At 42.7% G+C, this 24,266-nt stretch overlaps 1 protein-coding gene across 4 annotated transcripts in view; it reads right to left on the reverse strand.

Annotated features, from left to right (window-relative positions):
* Positions 1-20,769, reverse strand: part of Tmem38b (transmembrane protein 38B) — a 37,634-nt gene extending 16,865 nt beyond the window's left edge. Inside the window, exons 1-2 of one of the 4 annotated variants that reach the window (XM_085677147.2) lie at positions 20,572-20,769; positions 2,826-2,982 (exon numbers count right to left, since the gene is read on the reverse strand). In XM_085677147.2, coding sequence (XP_085533273.1) covers positions 2,826-2,982; positions 20,572-20,683 — 269 coding nt within the window. In that variant the 5' untranslated portion in view covers positions 20,684-20,769. The other 3 variants (XM_048420176.3, XM_048420177.3, XM_085677148.2) reach the window with 3 other exon arrangements.
* Between the last annotated feature and the right edge of the window lie 3,497 nt (positions 20,770-24,266).

Genomic DNA, 24,266 nt, shown 5'->3' on the forward strand with positions numbered 1-24,266 from the left:
GTCTCTCTCGTTACTCTGAACAGCACTCAGTGGCTCCGTTTACAAGGGGAGGTTTCTGCATTGATAGATGCTGGTCTAGAAGTGAGACAAAGCAGTGTTTTTAAAAAGCCAACTGATAAGACCTCCGACGTTAATGAATCTGAAAAGAAAAATAGAGGAGGAGGAGAGGACAGTAACAGAAGGCTTCTGTCTGGGGTTGGAGGGGACAGGGAGAAGGAAGCAAGAACAAAGTCACGAGGTAGACTCCCTTATGTCAGGCAGCAGGCTCAGGATGGCCGGAAAGGAGTAGGAGGAGCAGACTGGTGATGCATAACAGCAGAGAGAACAGAAGAGAGACTTTGTCGGGATGTACAGGTCATGGCAAAATTCAGGATCTTGTTCCTAATTATTGCACACTGGAGTGACATACTATAACACATTTTAAGACAATCACTTCATCATTATGTGAAGAAAAGATTTAGGGGGGTAATGAAAGAAGCAACTAGCCCACGTAGGAAATTACTACAAGTCCAGGCCCAGACACGTAGGCTCAGCATTTAAGACTAGAAACAGGACGGAATACAGAATACGGCTCTTAGTTCTTACATAGTTTCAGCATTTAACAACATTTAAAAATCTAAACTGTTAATATCTTTTTAAATTAGAAGTGTTTTTGGAAGATGATACTGTGAGGTAATTCAGCAAGTCTATGAGAGACTGTAGCTGTCACACGTAGAGGCTCTGATTCTAGCCCTGCCACCTACCTAGAGATGACAATCACATCATCTGCCCCATGTCTGTTTCCTGGCTGTCAAAAGGAAGTAACAACAACTATCACTGGTAGGGTGGTGAGCAGAACATATCTGACACAAAAAATGGGAGGCAGAACACTGGGGTCTGTAGGCTAACACAGGAGAACCAGGGAGGTTGGGCAGGATGGGGGAGTCAGCCGAAACTCGGCACAGACAAGAATACCATAGAGAAACTTGATACAAGTAAGCTAGGCTTTCAAATTGCTAAGGGGCTGAAGAGAGCTCAGCAGTTCAGAACAGTGGCTGCTCTTGCAGAGGGCCTGGGTTCAATTCCACACGGTGGCTCACAACCCTCGGTTATTTCAGTTCCAGGAGATCCAATGCCCTCCTCTGGATTCTTGAGGTGCCAGACATATACATGTTCCACATACATACATTCAAGCAAAATACCCATACACATAAAATAAAACTAAATCTTTAATAAACTAATTGTAATAGCTACTTCAGAGAACTCATTGCAAGTATGAAAATAATTTACCTAATATATAATATTAATTCAATACATACTAGCTATCAAGTAAATAGTTCCACACCTTCTAATGAAAAAAATGTAAACTATTAAAAGAGAAGTACTGTTTTTTTAATGAAAGCAAGCAGTAGCTTTTAGTAAAATCATTGTAAGGCTTTTCTGTTTGAGTTTGAATTAGTATATTCTCTTCTTTCTCATTTGATAGTTTGAGTCGCAGTCTTAGATAAGAGCAACCTGGAAGAGAAATTTGTTTGTAATCATTGTTAGTAAAAAAAAAAAATCCTAATTCCACAGACCATACTGCATTTTATAAAACAAAAACACAGTAAAACTTAGAATCCTGTTCATATGAAGAAGGGTTATTCTGCAGAATAATCCGATGCACTCAGTCATTCCATATCTGAACAGATTGCTTACATATCTATTGGATATTTCAATTAGTGATAGATGAATTCATCAGTTAGTTATAGATTAGAGAGAAGTAATATAGTGTTTCATAATATTTAAGTAATATTTTTCTCTTAATGTCACCAGTAAAAGATTTTGTCAGGAAAAGAAATAATTATAGTAGCTACTTCACAGGGCTCATGATTAAATATGAAAATGAATTTTAACTGACAATATAATACTAATTCAACAATTACTAGCAAGTGAATAATTCCACCTCATCCACTTTCCACAGCCATAGGTTCTCACCACTTTACCATTACTACTATGTTATATACTATCCCTGTTTATAAGTACTCAATAATTTTTAAATTATTATACTAAAAATTGTTTTTATTATTGGTTGTGTGTGCACGATTGGGGGGGGCTGTGTATCACACTGGACATGTGGAAGGCAAGAAGATTACTCTGTGTAGCTGATGCTCTCCTTCTGCCTTTATGTGAGTGCTGAGCTAGACTTCTGGTTGCCAGGCTTGTGTTCAAGCTCCCTTACCCACTGAGCCATTTCGCTAGCACAGTAAAGATGAAGTCTAAGCTGTGCACACACCTTTATTTCCAGCGCTCAGAAGGCAGAGGACAACCTGCTCTACATACTGAGTTTCAGAACAGCCAGGGCTATCTAATGAGACTTTGAATTAATCAATCTACCTATCAACAAACAAACAAATATACATATAAACCAATATATATATATATAAATACATATATATATATAAACCAATCCAACAAAGAGAAAGACAAGAAAAACTATATATATGCCATTATCACTTGGACTTTTTGTTCAGTTTTTCACAAGTATGCTTTTTTATCATGTCAATGCTAAATGTTAGAGTTTGTTTCACAAAATAAAATATTTGGACAAATATTTGACATTCTCTTGTGCTAAAATGTTCCCATTAAAAAGAAAAACCAACCTGAAAGAACAAGTGTCACTGGGAGAAGATGAGGGAGAAAGGGCAAGAGATAGACTTTGCACTCAAAACCTTCAGCACCATTTGGGTTCATTCACTGCACACGCATTAAGGATATCAAAAAACTTTAAAGGAAAAGGAGCCATTTATTACAATCTATAAAAGAATTCTTAAAACACCTCAGAGTGCAACACAAGGGCAACTTACCAGATGGAAGAAGCCAGTAAAATATTAGTGTGGTTTGTAAGAAATTTCAGTGGAGGCTCTGCAAGCAGTATACAGGATAAAATTCCTCCCCCGAAGCAGTGGAGCATAGCACTCAGCCAGCTGGACAGGGGATTATTCCAGGCCACTGTCACCGATCCTGAAATGACAGAGTACAAACATGCTCCGAGATAGCTGTATATTTACAAGAAAGCTCCCAGGACCCCTTATATTAGAGAAATAAACCAAATTTGTAACTTCTAACAAATTATTTTCATGAGTGAGCTAATTATGTAATATAAACAGTATTCTTTTCCATCAGTGGCTGTACTGTGTGGGGTGTGGTGGGGTGGGTGAATGTGGGTCCATGAATATGTGGGTATGCTGGGGGTGATTCTCCAGGGCCGGCACACGGAGGCCTGACGGTGACGTCAGGGTGGCTCTCCTTGATCATGTCTCCACATTATTTCTGAAACAGGGACTCTCCGGGACCTGAAGCCTGCTCTGCAGTTAGACTGCCTGGCTAGTGAGCCCCCAGATCTGCGGTCTCCAGCCCCCAGTGCTGGCCTCACAGGCTCGCGCTGCTTTGCTTGGCTTTCATTTGGGTGTGGAGATCCAGAGTGAGGTCTTAGCGCTTGTACAGCAAGCACTTTACCCACTAAGTTATCTAACCCAAAAACAGTATGTTTTTATTTTAGAAGAAGAGGAAGATGAAAAGGGGGGAGAGGAAGGGGGGAGGAGGGAGGACGGAGGGGGAGGGGGAGGAGGGAGGAGGAGAGAGGTAGGAGGAGGGAAGAGGGAGGAGGGGAGGGAGGAGAGGAAGAGGAGGAGGAGGGAGGAGGGGAGGGGGAGGAGGAGGAGGAGGAGAAGGAGAAGGAGAAGGAGAAGGAGAAGGAGAAGAAGAAGAAGAAGAAGAAGAAGAAGAAGAAGAAGAAGAAGAAGAAGAAGAAGAAGAAGAAGAAGAAAAAGAAGAAGAAGAAGAAGAGGAAGAAGAAAAGGTGGGTGAGAGAAAGCACACTATCTACGTGCATAGCTGATAGTGCACTTCCTTATGAACACACACATGTAAGCGAGGGATTGACTCAGGCTATCTTCCTAGGTTGATCTCTCTGTCGTTTAGGTTTTGTAGGCAGGGTGCTATATAACTTGGCTGACCTAGAACTCTCTAGGTCCACAAGGCTAGTGTCATACTAGAGACTAGAGATCCACCCGCCTCATCCTCCTGAATGCTGCCATTAAAGCCATGCACCACCATGTGACAGGGTCCCTCACTGAATCTGGGGCTCACTGTTTCACTATATCAGCTGCTAAGCAAGCTCCTAGGACCTACCTACCTCCATCCTCCCAGCACTTGGGTAACAGGAACACACAGCCCTATACCCACCCGGCTTTTACATGGGGGCTGGGGATACAAACTCCGGTCTTCAATGAAAACTAGGGACAAGAGATGTAGCTTGGTTGTGGAGTTCCTATCTCAAACATGTGAGGTCCTAAGTTCAATTCCCAGCACTGTCTGTCCCCCAAAAGAGCCAAACGAAAGCAATGCCTGTTCTAATTAATACCCTGGAGCAGGGGAGAAAGAATTATCAAGGGCCTTATTGGGCATTCAACAACTGATAAAATTTACAGACTAAAGAAGATAAATGCATTTTTATTACAAACGTTCTGATTTTTTAACTGAATTGTGGTCAGAATATACTATCTTAAATAATTAAGTGACTAGACAAATGCCTCCAATTTATATTTGCACTGTCCTAAAAATAATATGCATAAGAAAAATTCACAGTGGTAAAGTAAGAACACTTGGCAAATATAAGTAAATATTATATACAAGGTCCTTAACTGATTATTCTGAAATTTGATTTATAAATCTAAAATTGCCAAAAGAAAAATGAATTAAAACATAAAAATAGTCCAAAACAGAAAAACAGAAGCAATTTAGAGAACACAAAATTACTAAATGGACAATAAAACTACCGCACGGAACCTCTTGTGGAGGAGTACTCAGCGTGTGCTGTGAAGATATACAGAGTGCACAGAGAACAGTGTGCAGTGATGAACTATTAACTGTCATGAGAGTCCTGGGATTAAGGAAGATGATCAAGGAAATTTTAAGTTTTAGTTTTTCCTTATGCATTTATTAAGAAAGTCTCACACATTCCGCACAGGCTTCAAACTCATTATGGAGGTGAGGATGGCTCCTCACACACGGACACACCCCGCTTAGCACTGGCCTTCTGTCCGAAGGAGAGTCAAAGTTTGGCACATTGCCCTCACCACAAAGATATATTCCTCAAGTAACTGATTACTTCTTTTGTGTACACACACACACACACATATATATATGTATATAATGTATACAATATTCTGTCTCCCTGTATGCCTGTAGGCCAGAAGAGGGCACCAGACCTCATTACAGATGGTTGTGAGCCACCATGTGGTTGCTGGGAATTGAACATTTCCCACTTCAACTGACTCATTGCCTTAAGACATTCCCACGTTCCTGATCTTGGGCACAGGTCACAGCAGCATTTTAATACTTACCCTTTGGAAAAACAAACAAACAAACAAAAAACAAAAAAAAACAAGACTTACCCTTTGAGATTCTAAAAGAGACCTTAGTAAGGAATGGGTGCTCTAAAAAATGTTTGTATGACAGAAAAACGTGAAAGATTTCAAACCATTTCGGCATTAAAATTATGCCAGCCTGAGTGTCCCTTACCTAACTGTCACAATTCAAACAAGAAGCAAGGAGCACCCAGCAACTCTCTAACTTCTAGGCAGGGCCTCAATCTCTTTTGCATTAAATTTTAACTTTCATAAAATGAAAATATTATATACTTTATAAGAATTTAAAATAAGACAACATACTTTTATGTTAGGTACATGGTAGACACCGCTGGCTGATTTACTTGCTGAATGGACCAATCCAGGAGAGGAGATAAGAAACAGGCTAAAGGAAGCCTCGGCTGCTGCTCATTCAATGCTCTATGCCAACAATGTAACTCCTTTGCTTCTTATCGAAAGGCTGGGGTGGGAATGATGTGCCATGCTAGTGAAAGTAAGTGCAATAGTTCTTAAATCAATGACTTAGGATGTGTATAAAAAAGACCCCAGAAGAGGCTGGAGAGGTGACTCAGCGGTTAAGAGCACTGAGTGCTCTTCCAGAGGACCTGGGTTCAATTCCCAGCACCCACATGGCAGCTCACAACTGTTTGAAAATGCAGTTCCACAAGATCTGACACCTTCACACCAATGCACATAAAATAAAAAGTTTTAAAAAAAAAGACTCTGGAAGAGAGCAGCTCAGGGGAGGGGAGTACTTCTCTCATATTGGTCCTATCTGATTCCATTTTCAAAACTATGTCAGCAAGAAAAGCATCTCTAGTTTAGACTACAGAGCTACGGATGTGTGTTTGTGTGTTTTTGCATATGTGTGGGTACACAGGTGCACATGTATGTATGTGAACACGTATATGGAGGTTCACAGTCGATATTGGGTAGCTTCCTTAATTTCTGTCCACGTTACTTACTGAGGCAGGGTCTCTCTCTGAACCCTGGACTCATCAATTCCAGCTAGCCAGGTTGCCCCAGGGAGTCCCTGACTCTGCCCAAATGCTGGGGTTAAAGGTGGCCACCACATCTGCCTAACCTACATGGGTCCATAAAAGGATTCAAAATCCTTTTCTCACGCTTGTACAGCAACAGTATTATGCACTGAGCTATCTCCAGAGCTTTTTAACATACACTTAGGAGAGAGAGAGAAAATTCTCAGTCCTTCCTTAAGATACTTCAAATATGCTACCAACAGAATTATTTTCCAAAAACTCTCTGCAAGAGCTGTCACACTGCAGCTAAATTGAAAGCACAAGAGGCCGAAACACAAATAATCTTGTACGAACTTTAGTAACATACTGCAAGTGAGCTGTGATGGAGAGCTGGAGGAAGACGGGCAGGCATGTGGCGCAGCAACTGATTGAGGCCTGCTCCCCACAGAGCCCCCTGGAGCTGGAAAGGCAAGAGAGAGCAGCTGTGCTGGAAAGAGCAGTGGTCAGCGACATGAAGAGCACTACATGCCCCGTGGTGACAGTGAGCCCCTTGTGGATCACAAGAAGAGCCTGTGTTGTCATCCAGCCGACGAAACCAGGAGCTGGCAAACTGTTCATACTGACTAGATGTAAATGTTTGAGGCATCGTGGGCTATACAGTGTATGTTCAATCACCCAGCTCCAACTTAGCAAGAAGCAGGCATAGGGGACATGTGACGAGTGAGCCTGCTACACCCCATTGAGACTGAGAATGAACGCTACACATAAAATCATAATCCACCTCCAGGAACTCACCTGACATCACTCCTGCAAACCCCAGATGACACACCAGATCACCTAGAACAGTTCCACTGCTTATGTTATAACTAAGCTTGAACGGGTTCTTCAGTGTAGGCGAACACGACCTTTCTATCTTGTACTCAATCTAAATTTAGGTCAGTCATGTGAACCTATTTTTAAGAACCACTACACTGTAGTTTTGTATTTTTAAATTTTTCAAACAAGTACATATTTATGTTAGGCATATTTCCCTCAGGCTTCTTTTTCCTCTGTTTTCTTCTTCCTCCTTCTGGTAGAAACCACTACACTGAAGATATTTTCACAACAGTTAACATCCAGCTGGCAAGCGGTTGCTATGACACCCAGAAAGGAGATGACTGGCTTTCTTAAACCTTCCATTTGAGGTGATATTTGTGTGAATACTAATATGTTTTTATTTTGGTCTTTCTTCTATAGTTCTCCTTTAAAAAAAAATGGGGAAGCAGGGAGATAGCTTAGTCAGTATAATGTTTTTTGTGCAGCAATAAGGACCTGAGTTTGAGTCCCATATTCACTAAAAAAAAAAAAAAAAAAAAAAAAAAAGGCCCAGGGTAATGGTGACCTGTGCTGGAGACAAGCAGCCAGTCTTTCCGAATCAGTGAGCTCCAAGCAAAAGTGAGACTGTTTCAGAAAAAGCAGAAACATCTTGAGAAACGACACCAGATGCCTACCACTGGCTTACACACACACACACACAAACAATGACAAAAAAAAAAAACAGGGAGGTGGGGTGGGAGGAACAGGTGGAGACATTCATGCACAAACACATGTATATACACAACACAGTGGTGTCTGCAGGAGAATGCCCCACAACACTCGTGTGTCAGAACACTTGACTCTCATTTGGCGACACTGTGGGAAGGTTATAAAGCCCTGCTGTGGGAGTTCATCACTGCGGCGGCTTTGGTTTCACAGCCTCGCTCATGCCTGACTCCCTCCCACCTTCCCTCCCTCCCTCCCTCCCTCCTTCACTCCTTCTTTTCCTACTTCTTTTGTGTGGATGAAAACTGTGACCAGACAGCTTCCTGCCCCTGCTGTCATGGCTTCCCCACCATGATGGATTCTCATCTCTCACTTGCATGGTCAGGCAGCAGAAGAGTAACCAATACACTCTCAACACAAGCACATACATACATAAACCCTGTATGCGTGAGGGAGTGCCATGAATGAGAATCTTCCCCATCGCTTCTAGTATCTGAAGGTTTAGTCACCAGTGGTGGTGATGTTGGGAGGTTGGAGGTGTGGCCTTGCTGGAGGGAGTAGCCACTAGAAGTAGCTGTAGCATGTGATTGCTGGGAATTGAACTCAGGACCTCTGTGATACAAGTCCTAACATTATACAGTAATTGCTCAGCCATCTTTTCATGAGCAACTTACCAGAACCAAGGGATCTGGTAAAGGCTAAACCAAAAAGCAAGGCTTTTTGCCATTATTGCTTTGTGAATGAAGTGGCTGTCCTTTGTTACAGATTTTTTTGCTGCAGTTGAACTCCCTTTCTGTTACATATTTGGGAATTAAGTCCCAACTGCTCAGAACTGTTTCGTGGGAACAGTTTCTCACTGCCAGGCCTTGTTTCTCTCTCCTAGGTAAGTGCAGAGATCTGCCTTCCTGCAATTTTTTTTGTCAGCAGGCATTTGGTCAGTGCTTAGGGTTCAGGCATAGAGCACTCCATTTAAGATATTCACAGATCTCCAAGGTCATAGAGTTACTACCTGCCCAAGCTGCTGTCTAGTTTTACCCCACAACCAGACAGCTGATAAAAGCATAGCCTGGAACTGACAATTTAGGGGCCTGGGTCCCTTCTTTGTTTGTACTGTCTAGAGCAAAACTCCAAACCCAGGCCAACAGAAACTGTAGTGTCTGGTGTATGTGCTACCTGAGCAAGAGCCATCAACTTTCCCTGTCTATATAGGTTGCTTGGTTACCCGGTAGCCTCTATGCATGCTGGGAGAAAAGACGAGGCATGCTGATTTAAACAGTCTGTAACCTATTCATGATAATTTTACTAAAAATAAACCTTTTAGCTCTTACTAACCACCTAAAAATGTATCATAGCATACTAACCTTCCCCTCTAGAATTCCCTGATGATTTAATTTCTTTCTTAACTAACTTTCTCCATTAAGGAGTTCACTGGATCTGTACAAGCCCATCCCACAGATACAGATCTCTCTCTCTCTCTCTCTCTCTCTCTCTCTCTCTCTCTCTCTCTCTTCTCTCTCTCTCTCTCTCTCTCTCTCTCTCTCTCTCTCTCTCTCTCTGTGTGTGTGTGAGAGAGAGAGAGAGAGAGAGAGAGAGAGAGAGAGAGAGAGAAAGAGAGAGAGAGAGAGAATCCTTATCTGATTTTCTATAGGGCAAAATAATTCCAGTCCTGTAACATGCTAGGGCTAAGGAATTGCTGGTTTTAAGGGTATATATGATTGGGAACGTTTGTAATGGGTAGAACTAAGAACGTAGGACAAAGGCAGTGTAGAACTAAGAACAATGTAGAACAAGGGAGAACCAGGGGAAACAATGAAAAAGGATAGATTGAAGAGAGAAGAATAAAGAATTATAGCTAGACAGAACCAGTTGTGAGTAATTTCTTACCTCTCAGATCTTCACCCTCAGATTTTTAGCCCCTTGAGCTGTTTGTGGCATCTTTAACTGAACCCTGAAAGGGAGTCTTAACGGATAGAACCTTTAAGGCCTCCATCATCTTTGGAAGAGCAACCAATGCTCTTAACCTCTGAGTCATCTCTCCAGCAGCCCAGAGTATGTCTTAAGAAGACACATGCAAGGTATGGGTGGTGATACAAGCCTTTTACCCAAGTGTGTAAAATATTAGTTGAAGATATGTTACATTTGCTAATACTGCGGAACATTTGTTTAATGATGCAAAGATGTTTTGTATTCTTTTATGTTACATTTGTGAAGCTGTGTTACTTTGCCTGTCTAAAACACCTGATTAATAAAGAGCTGAACAGCCAATAATTATGCAGGAGAGGAACAGATAGTGTTGTCAGGCTGAGAGAATAAACAGAAGGAAAAAAAAGGAAGAACAGAGGATTGAGAAAAGAAGGTGCCAGCCACACAGCCAAACACGAAACAAGAGGGATAGAAAAGATATATAGAAATTGAGAAAGGTAAAAGCCCAGAGGCAAAAAGTAGACAAGATAATTTAAGAAAAGCTGGCTAGAAACAAGCCAAGCTAAGGCTTGGCATTCATAAGAATAAGCCTCTGCATGATTACTGGGGAGTTGGGTGGTAGGCCTCCCAAAGAGCAAATGAGTTAAAAACCAACTACATCCCAGCACTGAGGAGGAAGAGACAGTTGGATCTCTGTGAGTTCAAGGCCAGCCTGGTATACATATAGGGAGTTCCAAAACAGACAGATTTACATAAAGACACTTGTTTTCATTTTTGAAAACAAACAAAAAGCATAGCAAACAAACAAAAACCACTAGGTGTGGTATTACCATGCTTTTAAGCCCAGAGGAATTGGTAGGCAGAGGCAGGCAGATCTCTCTCAGTCTGAGACCAGCCTGGTCTACAGAGTAAGTTTCAGGACAATCACAGATACACAGAAAAACCCTGCCTCAAAACAATTTAAACAAACAAACAAAAAAGTAGATGCATATAAACCAGAATGTGAAGTTAAACTCTACCCCTGGGTTTCTTTTATCAGTTATGCATCTAGTCAGATGACTAAAAACAGTTATTTTAACAGAGCATTTACTATAAAGAACTAAATACATACAGAACTGCAACTAGACAGCTGAGAAGCAAAGGTAAATACGATGTAACAGAGGTACAAGCTTCAGAAAGCAGCTACTGTTCTGGGGGAACAAAGGATAAGCTCAAATTATGAAAACTCAGAAGCTCAGAGAAAAGCTCTTTAGAGCAAAACTAGGACCCCTGCGGAGGAGTTACTCTAGCTGGTGTTCAGCCCTGCCCACTCGTTAAACAAACAAAACACTGAGTCTGAAGTTGTCACCCCATGCCACCCAACCCATTAGCGGGAGAGCTCAGACACTGGTCTACTGACTCTATGCGCACACCTTCTACCACATCCCTCTCTACCTAGTATCTTATATCTGGTCAAAGATTCTTCCAATCCACTAAGAAAGGGGGGAAAGTAAATATGGCCAAGCAAGAACTCTAACTCTCTAAACTCGGAGAAGTCAATTATAGATTACCATGTGTGAATATGTGTGTATCAATATATAAATATATAGTGAGACATATAAATGTATGTACATGTGGAGGCAGAGGTAGAAGCTTGGTATTCCCCTCAATTGCGATTAGTTTTTGAGACAGGGTCTCTTACTGACCCGAAAGCTCACCAATTCAGCTAGCCTGGCTAGCCAGAAATCCCAACATGTGGCACATGTGCGTGTCACAGCTCAGAGCTTCTGAACGTGGTTTATGAGGGCTGGAACACGGATAAGCCCCAGCCGCAGTCTTGAACAGTCATCTCTAATGCATCCTTTCTCACACCACACTAGATAGAGCCTATTCTAGCTTTTAAAATCATACAACAAAAGGTGCTGCTGAAAACCATGGCTGCTGTCTTCATATCTAGATATTTGTTACATGGATAGATACATTTTGAACATTCATAGGCCATATATTTATGCCTTTTGTCCTTTTTACATGCATATATAGGCATCCACAAAAACTGCAAGATATGGGGCTGGAGAGATGGCTCAGAGGTTAAGAGCACTGGCTGCTCTTCTAGAGGTCCTGAGTTCAATTCCCAGCAACCACATGGTGGCTCACAGCCATCTATTATGAGATCTGGTGCCCTCTTCTGGTGTGAAAGCATACATGGAAGGAATGTTGTATACATAATAAATAAATAAATTTATTTTAAAAAATAAATGCTTAATATATTAACCCTTTCATCTCCCACAAAAGAGATGAAGGAAAAACGGCAACCTTTATTTCTGCATTTAATTATAAAAAAAAAATGAAGAAATTGCTTTGTGGGTGTGGAAAAAACAAAAATCATGAAGAAAAAAAACATAACAAATGAAAACTTATTGACATTTATACATATTGAGAAGCCAAGAACACTAAATAGGGCTGCAAAGCAAAAGCGACCAGTGAACAGTAAGAAACTGGAACTAGCAAGCTCTGGAGTCAAGAACAAGCTCTATAATTTACTACCCACGTGCCTTAGGAAGGACACTTCATTCTCCCAAACTCCACACTTGTCAAATGAGTGCACTAATACAGGAGCATGCAGGGATTGTAATTATCCAGCTGAAACAGTCTTCATGGAGTTGCGTTCAATAACTATTATTACTCGGTAAGAAGAATGGAGCTGCCATATGAGACATCACTAAGAAAGAAAAGGAGCTGACTTATTTAGGCTGTAACAGTATCTTTTCTTGGGGGATCCTCAATATCTAAAATAGTGTCTGAAAGAGCATGAAGTTCAGTAACAATTTGGTTTAATGAACGACACATGATTGGGAAGTTAGCAAAAGAGCTGTAAAAGACTGTAGACTAAAATAATAGATGTCATAGACAGAAGAAATAATTGTAGATTAAATTCTCAGGAAGCTGGGGACGTCGCTCAGTTGGTGGAGCGCTTGCTCAGCAGGCAGCACTGCACAGACATTGAGCACAGCGATGCGTGCCTGCGATGCGTGCCCGCAATGCGTGCCTGCGATGCCAGCGCTCAGGAGAAAAGAGGACCTGAAAGTCAAGGTCATCGTCTGTTCAAAGCTACCCTGGGTTCCGTGAAATCTTGGGTGGGTGGCTCTTAGAGAAAAGACAACTAGATGTGGACATAGACTTAAATAAATATGTTCAAAGTGGGGTTTTGGAGGGTGGCAGGGACTGACTGTCTATTTTTGTCTTCTTTTTTGAGAGAGGATCTCGTTATGCAGCCTAGGTTGGCCCGGAATTAATGATCCTCCCTTGTCAAGCTCCTGAGTACTGGGACTTCAGACGTTCACCACAACACATGCCACCACAGCCAAAGTATTTTAACTTAATCAATTTATTAAGATTTAAGAAAGAAAAACAGTGGCACAAGTCCTAATCCTAGCACTCAGGGGAACCCCTAAGGTTGTTCTCAGCCTTCCTGATGCTTTATCCCGTTCCTCATGTTGTGGTGACCACAACCATAAAATTATTACATTGCTACTTTATAATTGTAATTTTGCCATTATGGATCATAATGTAAAGATTTTGGGAGATAGAGGTTTGCCAAAGAAGTCGAGACCCACAGGTCGAAAACCACAACTCTGAGAGAAGCTCAAAGCTACCCTGAGTCATATGACTCTCTTTCTCAAAACAAAACAAAAGCTTAAGAACAGAAACAGCAAAGGTCTGAAGGAGAGAAGATTTTAAGTACAAAAGAAGAGACTAAGATAGACTGATGGTATAGCCAAAAACAGTGGGGTTCACCTTAATCCCAGCACCTGAGAGGCTCATCTCTGAGAATCCAAGGCTAACCTGGTCTATAGAGGAGTTCCCAGACAGTCAGGGCTACATGGTGAGACCCTAAATAAATAAATAAATAAATAAATAAATAAATAAATAAAATTGAAAAGGAAAAGCAAAACAGCAGGGGGCATGGTTGTGCACACCTTTGATTCCAACACTAAGGAGGCAGAGGAAGGTGGATCTCTAGGAGGCAGAGGAAGGTGGATCTCTAAATTCACGGCCAACCTGATCTACAGATGGAGTTCCAAGACAGTCAGGGCTACACAGAAAAACCCAGTCTCAAAAAAACAAGCAAACAAAAAAAAAAATCTTACTCTACTAACCCAAGACAAAAACTGTGGACAATCAGATGCAAAGACTTAGAAGAAACTAGATTCAATTAGGAGACAAATGGAAGTAACTGGGGAAAGATTCAATTCACACTAAATAGGCTGATGTTTTTGTGTCTCTGATTATGAAGCAAAGGTAATCTAAAAAGAGGAGAAGGATGCTCCTCTCTTTCCTTGGGTTTAAATAGCTACAACCAAGGGGCTGCAGAGATGGTTCAATGGTTAAGAACACACAAGTGTCCTTGCAAAAGACCCAAGTTCAATTCCCAGCATCCATGTTGGGTGGCTCACAACTGTCAATAAGTCTAGTTCCAGGGAACCTGGAGTTCCCCGGGACCTCTAGCTTCCCCTGACACCAGCACTCATGTATATATGCCCTTATAGACAGACACTCATACACATAACTTTAAATATAATAAAAATAACTCTAAAGAAAAAACCCCTACAACCTCGGTCGGATAAATATAAGAGGTAGTTCTCCAAACTGTTGGAAAAGGATATTTTTATTGCTACACAAAGAAACACAGGAACAATACAGAAGCAACCCAGCAAGGCAGTTTCTTTTTAAGAGGCACACAAGCACATCAGGCAGGAAATCTGGCACGTTTTGATCCTGACACGGGAGGTAAGACCTCTCCCCACTGGCTGGCCACAGCATCGCTCCCTGCTCCCTTCCAGGTTGGCTAGCTATAAAACAACTGAAGCCAAGAAGAAAGGATCTGCCAGTCTGGACCGCCAACTTCTGGGAACACAGTGGGCCTCTTTTGAAAAAAGTTTTATCAGTTGAGAGAGATTAAAGATTTGCATAAAAGTTTTACAATGTAGGGATAGTAAAAGATTTGGATTCCTAGACATAAAAGTTTAACAAGCTGGGGAAGGTGTAAGTGCTGTTGACCCTTGGCAGGCTGGCAGAAAAACAGTTTCTTGCAAAACCTTTTATTCTCTAACCATTCCTAAAACCTACATAGAGATTCCAAATAATAGGATACAAAAGGGAGGATTCTGAGGGGGGATGTGTTGACAGAGATGGAAAATAAAACCAGGACCTTAAGGAAATACAGGTCTGAAAAGGGAGAAAGGAAGAACCTGAGGGACAGACCTCAGCTGCTGGAGTTTGTTCTGCAGGCATCATGAATCCCTGGATTTGATACCCAGGGCCACATAAAACTAGGTGTGGTGACACAAACCTGTAATCCCAGCACTCACTCGGAAGGTGGAGGCAGGAGAATGAAAAATTTAAGGTCATCTTTACCTACATATCAAGTTCAAAGCTAGCCTGGAGTACACGAGACCCGTCTCAAAAAGAAATGCGCTGAGTGAAGGAGCAAAGTCTCACTGTGTCTTCTCTGTGAACAAGCCTAGATCCCACAGGAACCCACGCCAGCCAGGTCCCACAGGAACCCACGCTGACCAGATCCCACAGGAATCCACGCCATCCAGGTCCTACAGGAACACACACTGGCCAGATCCCACAGGAACCCACACAGGCCAGATCCCAAAGGAACCCATGCTGGCCAGATCCCAAAGGAACCCACACTGGCCAGATCCCACAGGAACCCACACAGGCCAGATCCCACAGTAACCCACACAGGCCAGATCCCACAGGAACCCACGCTGGGCAGATCCCACAGGAACCCACGCTGGCCAGATCCCACAGGAACTCATGCTGGCCAGATCCCACAGGAACTCACGCTGGCCAGATCCCACAGGAACTCATGCTGGCCAGATCCCACAGGAACCCACGCTGACCAGATCCCACAGGAATCCACGCCATCCAGGTCCTACAGGAACACACACTGGCCAGATCCCACAGGAACCCACACAGGCCAGATCCCAAAGGAACCCATGCTGGCCAGATCCCAAAGGAACCCACACTGGCCAGATCCCACAGGAACCCACACAGGCCAGATCCCACAGTAACCCACACAGGCCAGATCCCACAGGAACCCACGCTGGGCAGATCCCACAGGAACCCACGCTGGCCAGATCCCACAGGAACTCATGCTGGCCAGATCCCACAGGAACTCACGCTGGCCAGATCCCACAGGAACTCATGCTGGCCAGATCCCACAGGAACTCACGCTGGCCAGATCCCACAGGAACCCACGCTGGCCAGATCCCACAGGAACCCACGCTGGCCAGATCTCACAGGAACCCACGCTAGCCAGATCCCACAGGAACCCACGCTGGCCAGATCCAGCACACCTTCTCCAGCCTTGAGGAAGTCTGCTGGCTGGTCTGCTTGTTGCTTATTTTTCTGTGCTGGCGGCTGAACCCAGGCAGTAGTGAACTAGCCAAGTACTCCATCACCAAACTACACCCCCAGCCCCAGGTTTGCCAGCCGCCAGCTAGAAAATCTTCCTATTCGTGTCTTTGACTCCTGAAACTCTTCTATATCATCCTGAACCAATGATATTTTAACACTGGCTATGATTCAGTGGGCGATTCTGGAAACAGCTTACCAGTTGTTATTAAAATGACTTTCCTTAGAACACCAGTCTAAGCTCTGTCCCCTTTAGCATCCCCTTACTAACTGCTGACATGGGGAGCACAAAGCCTTCTTCGCCTCTCTCCTCGAAGTCTTTCCTGTCACCAGCTCTCTCGAACCTCTCAGGTCATAGACATAGCTAACGGCTACCCCTGAGCCATCTCTGGGCAGGCTGGAGGTCTGCCTGTGGTGTGGGCTGCACACAGCTGTCGCTGTGAGTGTGAGATGGAGCCTAATGCCCGCCAACCACACACCAGCAGGAGCCTGTCACATCTTCCTCCGCTGGAAGATGGTCAAGCTGAAAAGAACAGTGGTAACAGAATTAAAACCACCCACGCTCCCTGACAAGTGAAGCCACGGTGTTCTTCCCTGCATCCTGCACTCTGTCAATGTTCAGATGAAGCGCTCACTTTGGCAGCACATTGTTAAGGTGGACTCTGTGTGTGTGTGTGTGTGTATGTGTGTATGCTTTGACAGCACATTGTTAAGGTGGATTGCATGTGTGTGTATGTGCTTTGACGATTGTGTGTGTGTGTGTGTGTGTGTGTGTATGCTTTGACAGCACATTGTTAAGGTAGACTGTGTGTGTGTGTGTGTGTGTGTGTGTGTGTGTGTGTGCTTTGACAGCACGTTGTTATGGCAGACTGTATGTGTGTGTTCTGCTGACTGTACTCTAACTATGGTAAGTGTAATTTTAAAAAGTGCCTGAATTATTTGAATAGCTGGGGAGAAATTATGTCGACTACACAGGCAACAGCTATCCAATAATCCTGCAATGTTACAAATGTGAACTGGTTTCAGAGTTTGCTGGGGCCAGGGCGTTGAGACAGCACCTCTTGTTGACCAGGCTGGCTTTGAACTCAGTGTATAGCGAGAGGGCCGGAGTGAGACCAGCGTCATGACAGCCCCCTGACAGGGACCAGGTCTTAGCTTCATTCTACTGGAAACAGCTAGACTGAGCAAGCAGTCCTTGGGAAAGCCGCAGCCCAGAGGCTGTCAATCAGATGGCGCCCCACAACCTTGTGCAAGCTGAAAAGAACTAGAGACAGCTTCTTCCGCCCTGCAGCCGAAGAGCCCTAACCACTGAGCCACCAACCAATCCCACAGCAACCCGTTAACTGTTCGTTTAACCCCACCATTCAGTCCCCAGACTGGCCTCCCTTCCCTGGAATGCCCTCAGTCTTGCTTAAAAGCAACCTTCGGGCCTCTCTGTGGTCATCGCCAGGTGCCACCCCAACATGCTGGAGTTTTAATAAAACGCTCTTGCTTACTGCATATGAGGCCGGTGGTCTTTTATAGGAGTTCTTGCAGACACTGGCATACAGTTCAGGTTAGCCTTAAATTCTTGGGGCCCTGTTGTGGGTGGGGAAGAACTCTGCTAGCTGCACACACGTGAATTGTAGGCCTTACTGCACTATGGGTTCTAGAGCTCTGGAGAACCGGTCATTGGGAGCGTGAAAGTGCTACAGCGTTCAAGACCACCCGGAAAAGACCACCAGATTCGAGTGGGATTATAATTAGCCAAATTTGTTGAAACTGCTGGCAGGGCTGCAGAGGGTGGCAGTCCAACCCACAAGCACTTCATTTCTGAGGAATTTTCAGCTCCGTGAGGAACTGCCTTACTTCCCTTGCACACAGCAATAAGTGATCTTACAGAAGCCAGAGCAAGAAGCTAGTCATTTGATAACAGTTTCACAATTCTGGGGAGGAGGCAGGGTTGCTGGGAACTCATCTCTCAGGAATTCAGGTCAGAGAGGAATGGCTACTACCATGGGTGCCCGTCCCAAAATGGAGTTTTCCTCAGCCATGGATCTCAAGTCCTCAGGCGTGTACAACAGGCTGCTTCACCCACTAAGCCATATCTCCACCCCAAAGGCTTCCTTTGTCACCATACATCATAATAAGGAGCTGGAGATAGGGTTCAATGGTTAAGAGTACTTACGACTCTCACAGCGGACCTGATTCAGTTTCCAGCACCCTCACTGCATGGTTGAGAAACACCTGTAACTCTTAACATAACTCCAGCTCCAGGGACTCTGATCTAGTGGCCTCTGCGGATACCTGTACTCATATGTGTGTGCGCGTGTGTGTGCGCGCACACACACACACAATTAAAACAGTAAAAATAAATCTATTTTTAAAAGAGCATAAACCAGTATTTCTATAGTCCTCAGCATGGGACCAACATTCCTGAAATAATATACAAACCCTAAAAGCCAAAAGGAGATCTGTCTATAAAAACAGGTCTGTCTATAAAAAAGTAAATAGATTTAACCATGAAACTTTTAAAACTTCTGTGCTAAAAGCTAAAATTTAATGATAGAGAAAAAAATAAAAAAGCTTCAACACTGACAATAGAATGTCCAAGATGCATGAAGAGGACCAATGAAGTAAAACAATCTACATCCCAAGAGAACAGGAAAAGATCCTAGGCTTCTAAGGGAATTTAACACCAATGACTAACAAACCAAGGAAGCACACACATTAATAACCATGGAAAATGCAAATGAAAGCTGTTTTCCGACTATGAAAATAACAAGATGGTGAGGGCTGAAAAGAACCACTACAGCTAAAGCTAACGGGCACGCTAGCGCACTCCCCGTTTATGGGCCGTTCTCCTGCAAATGCTACCACTTACTAGTACTGGGAGAAGAGTGTGTTTCCCTCCATGTTCATTAGCATTTAATTAGCCAAATGATTCTCAAATTTTGGAGTCTCAAACTTCAGACCTCTATAGACCCCGAGATGTAAAGAGGGCATAGATGGCTTATCAGAGAAAGAGACTACAGAGGGGTTACGGGGACTTGGAGTAGATGAGAAATATACATTAAATTTTAATCATGACTGTGGTTCCATGACTTTTTATCCAAAAATCATGCAACTTTGTGACAAAAAAAATAGTGAATATACTTATGAAATAATACCCTTTAAAAAATGACTTTAAAAATTGCTCAGCCGGGAGCTATACTCAGTGGAAGGACATTTCTCTAGAATCATCTCTAGTAACAACAAAAGGCCTAGAGCTTTGGTTTACATTTAGCATTTAGAAATGTCAACAGTTTTTAAAGTTATTACGGTACCCACCTTAAAATAAGGCATTAAATGTTAATGTGTTCTTTACTAAAATAACTACTTTCCAAAGTAAAAACTATTCATGATTAAAGAAGGCACACTGCTGGGTATCTGGGCAATTTCCATAATGTCTATCTTCTAACACAAACAGCTGGCTGAACTCACCAGAGAGTGTTTCAATCTCTTGCAGCATTGTAAGTCAGGTAAGTGGCTGGAAAACTTACACTCATAAACTGTACACTCATAAAGGCAATGAAAACAAGAATAACCTCTGAATATCATTATGAAAATAATGAATTTCTACACCGTGTGACAGGGAAGCAGAAGAAAAGGAAACCACACTTTGAGACTATCTGATTTAATCAATACAAGAAAATATCAGATCTCAGATATGAAGCAATAACAAAAACGTTGTTCCTTTTTAATTAGAAAAACAGTATCCCGTGCAGCTCTGTTCTTCAAACAAGAGTTGGACTCAGAAACTCTCAAAAACGGAGGAGAGTCAAGGATTTAGAAAATCAGTAGTCTGTAAGAAGCAAGACAATCATTCTTAAGCCTTCACACTTCACCTGCGGGACAAGGAAAGGCAGCAGAAAGCAGAAGGCGGTGAAATGCTTGACCTCAACGACAGACTTAGAAAATGATGAAAAAGTGGGGTGACTTTAAAAAAAAAAAAAAAAAAAAAAAAAAAAGGAAAGCCAGTGAAAGACAGGAAATCAAACATTGCTCTTTGGTCACATGGTTCATGAAACTCAAGGTTGTGAAAACCACATCACAACCCCACACGGTTCAGATACTGAACTATGCCAAGTGACTGTTACCTGTACCTCGTCTCTAGTGACAGAAAACGCAAAGCCACTCACTCGTACGGTTTAACACGCGAGGAAGGTGCTAGGTCCCACCTGAGACGTTCTGTTCAGGGGTCTGTATCATTTCCGTAAGACGAGGTCAGCGACGGGTGGTCTGGGCTAAGAGGTGGACCGCCCGGGATTCGGGCGTCCCTGTCCTCGGCCATCCCGGCAGGGAACCCGGAGCGCGTCGGGCCCCTCACTCACCTGGCTGCTGCTTCAGCGCCATCACTGACACCAGGTAGTGGGCGATGTCAAAAAAGGGGAACATGGACGTGCGGGAGAAGGACAGGGTCAGATCCTCCCACGGGTAATCCATGACGACGACCGACCCCGGCGGCCAGAGCAGCCGCGGCTGCCGGTTCCCCTCCCGCGGCGGGGTTGGGGGAGGGGGACGGCCGAGCCGCCTCCAGTTCTGCGCGTGCGCCCTGGCGCCCAGGGGGGCGGCCGAGGGGCGGGGTCATGATGGGGGCGTGGTCGGAGCAGGAACGAGAGGCGGGGCCATCGGATCACCGGCCTTGCATGGGGCTTGGCCCTGGTTCTCCTGTTAAAGATATGGCATAGTCTCCGTGGAGATCGTGGCAGCTGATCCAAGGGGCGACTGACTCTCAGAGTCAAATTTCTTTATGTAAACGAATACCATTCGCCTTTTTTTTAACCTACTGAAAATATGAAAAATAAAACAGTAATGTTTTATCCATAGTCTCATGAAATTTGAGTTTTCCCAGGAAGAACTTTTTCTAAAAGACACACAGAATTTCACAAAGCATAAAAAGTATGGATGCTATGCCAAGGCAGTTCGTTAAGGAAGACCACTGCAGGGAAATGCATGAAGTATTAAAAGCTGGTCTGCAAATGCCAAAAGGTATTTTGCCTAGACTGCAGACTGAGAATGAAGTTACAAAAGAAGTTAAAAAAGAAAAGAAAAAAATGGAAGTAAGAGTGAAGTGTTTCACAATAAAACCAAGGTGATTTAAGCTCTTAATCAATCGACCAATCGCTACATCGTACTCAACCTTGGTTACCAAAAGCCACACCATTGTGCTAAATGGGGTCTGTCATTCTGGAGAAGATGGGCTCCCGTGCTGAAGTTGCAACCCAGCACCAAAGATTTATGGGAACAGGCAAGAGAAACTCCTGGTCCAAGACAAAAAAGTAGTCGATGTGGGTCCTAAGGGTAGAGACCCAGATGAAGACAAGTGGATGCAAACTCCACTTGTAAAGCAGCAAAAAGAGCCTGGTTTGCCAAAACAAATAAAGGAGAAATCTGGGAAGAAAATTGGTGGCAAAAAGAACTAGAAATGAAGGAAAAGAAGTAAGTCTGGGTAGGAAAAAAAAAGTGAGTCCGGCACCTTTTTCTTTGACCCGCCAAGAGATTGTAGTGTTACCTGTAAACTTGTAAACTCGCGAGCTATTGAAGGAAAAGGCAAATGACAGCTCTAAGAATAGTTGCAAAGGGCAATTCTCCTTGTTTCCCTGAATGTAACTTTCCATATTGACTCCTCTAGCAAATGTTATCTACACACGTGCTTTGTACCAAGCACTGGACGCCAGAGGCTCTGTCCTAAACACTAGGTGCTTAAAACATAAGAAAATGGCAATAACCTTCACATTTCATAACCTATCAAGAAGCAGCAGCCTTGTTAAAATACTTTTCTATTTGCTTTTCTGAGCAAACACCTTCTATACAGAATTTTTTTTAAACCTCTGACACATTTTGTTATAACAAGGTAAGAAACACTCAAGGTTTTATTAGTTCTTTTCATACGTTTTACAGGTTCCCTGACATTAGTTTCGCCACACAAGTGTAAAAGTAAGCTTGGCCACATCCAGCTAGTACCTAAAGACAGTGTTTGTAAGATCTAAAGGAAATGAATTAGTAATATCACACACACACACACGTTCTATCCAGACTTTTTATGTGCCTGTTGTATTTGCTTCTGGTCGCCCATAGATTACTTAGAGCAGTGAAATGCTGTATAGTTGAGGAAAATGGAATGGGAGGAGGGAAGACGAAGAATAGGACAGAGGAAAGGCAAGGTTTGGGAAAACTTGCCTGAGAACATCCAGGTCTTTCCTGACATCCAAAAGTGATTCACAAAAGTTACTAATAAAATAAATCCTAACAAAGTATAGACCTTAGAAAATGAAGGTGCTCTAATCACTCTATCGTCTAAGGGATTTTGATTCAAGCTCTTCAAAGCATTTCTCGGCTCAGAAACATGTGAAACTAGTGTTTCCTAAAGCAGGTTTCTCAACAGTAGAATCATTGGCATTTGAACTACGTGATTCTTTCTTATATGGGACTGCTCTAGGCACTATAGGATATTTATTAGTATCCCTGGTGTATGCACACATGCATGCATGCACACACACACACACCTGTTATGATGATCAAAAATATCTCTAGACATTTCGAAATGTTCCCAGGGCAGGGAGGATTATAAAAAGCATGCACAGTTCAGAACTACACTGGTAAATAAATAGAGATCCATCGGCAGAATGTGCTTCTATTAATACAAACATTGTGGTCATGCCATAAAATTAACCAGTAGGTTAATTCTAGAACTACTGTCATAACCCATTTCAGTCTCCGCTTGTTGTTCTTTCTTCCTGGTTCAATGTCTCCATGCTCAGCATCACAGATGGCATTGCCTTTCTCTCCTGCAAGACTGCTTCCAAGCCACTGCGTGGCATGCCTTTCACTTTGAGGAATTCATTTTATGTGTGTGTGTGTGTGTGTGTGTGTGTGTGTGTGTGTATTCATGGATATATATTCATGAATAGTAAAGAAAAGAAAGTTTCACATTAAAGGTATTACTTGCACTTCTAAATTTTAGTATGGTAAATAGACATTTTTGTCTAAAGTTAATCTTAAAATTTAATTACTGCTATGTATTATGTGTATGGAGGTGTGTGTGTGTAGAAGCATATGTACCTCAGCATGTATATGGACGCAGTCAGTTCTAACTTTCCACCATGTGGGTCCCAGGTATCGAACTCACGTCCTCAGGATTGGGGGCAGATGCCTTTGCTCACTCAAGCCATCTCACCTGTAGTTACTTTAACAGCCACTTAATAACTGCTCTGTATCAATTATAATAAGATATGATATGACTCATAAACACATGGACTTCGAATTTACCCCTTTTAATGTTCAGAATTATAAAGGAGAGTTAACTAGAGAATGTTGGTCACACTCCAAATGCCTACCACTTCCAGTCAGCACAATGAGGTTTCAGTGATTAAGGTGGTCTGAGAAGCCACTTAACTCTACCCAGTATGTACTAGGTAATACCTGTGGCATTATATATGGGAAAATAACATTCTTACTCTTGAAATGGAAATCTTTTTCTCTAAGTATCAGTATCATTTATGCTTCCAGTAAATCTAAACTATTGGACGAAAAATATTTTCCAAATGCAAACTTACCTGATGTTAGGTTAAAAACCTGATGTCACCAAAAAAAAAAAAAAGTATATAATTTTCATCAAAGCTAAACTACCAGTTAGTCACCAGTGCAGTAACTGCCAGTTTGTGGTTCACAACAATTGTAGCCATCTATCTCTAGTCAAGACTAATGGGAACCATTGAGTTCATATATTGTTAAAATTAGGACACAGACCTAGACTCCTGAAAAAAAAATAAAAGTATTTTGGGGCTCAAATGATGAATCACTGGATAAAAGGCCATGATGCACAAGCCCGATGACCTGAGTTCAATCCCCAGAACCCACAGTGATAAAAAAAGAATCAATTCCCACGTGAAGTTTCCTCTAACCTCCACATGGCTGCCTTAGCAAGCATGTGCCTGTGTGCATGGCCCCCATATATAATAATAATAATAATAATAATAATAATAATAATAATAATAATAATAATGATAATAATAATAATTTGGTG

This window comes from Myodes glareolus, chromosome 16, assembly GCF_982192425.1.
Source record: "Myodes glareolus chromosome 16, mMyoGla1.1, whole genome shotgun sequence".
Lineage (NCBI taxonomy): Eukaryota > Metazoa > Chordata > Mammalia > Rodentia > Cricetidae > Myodes > Myodes glareolus.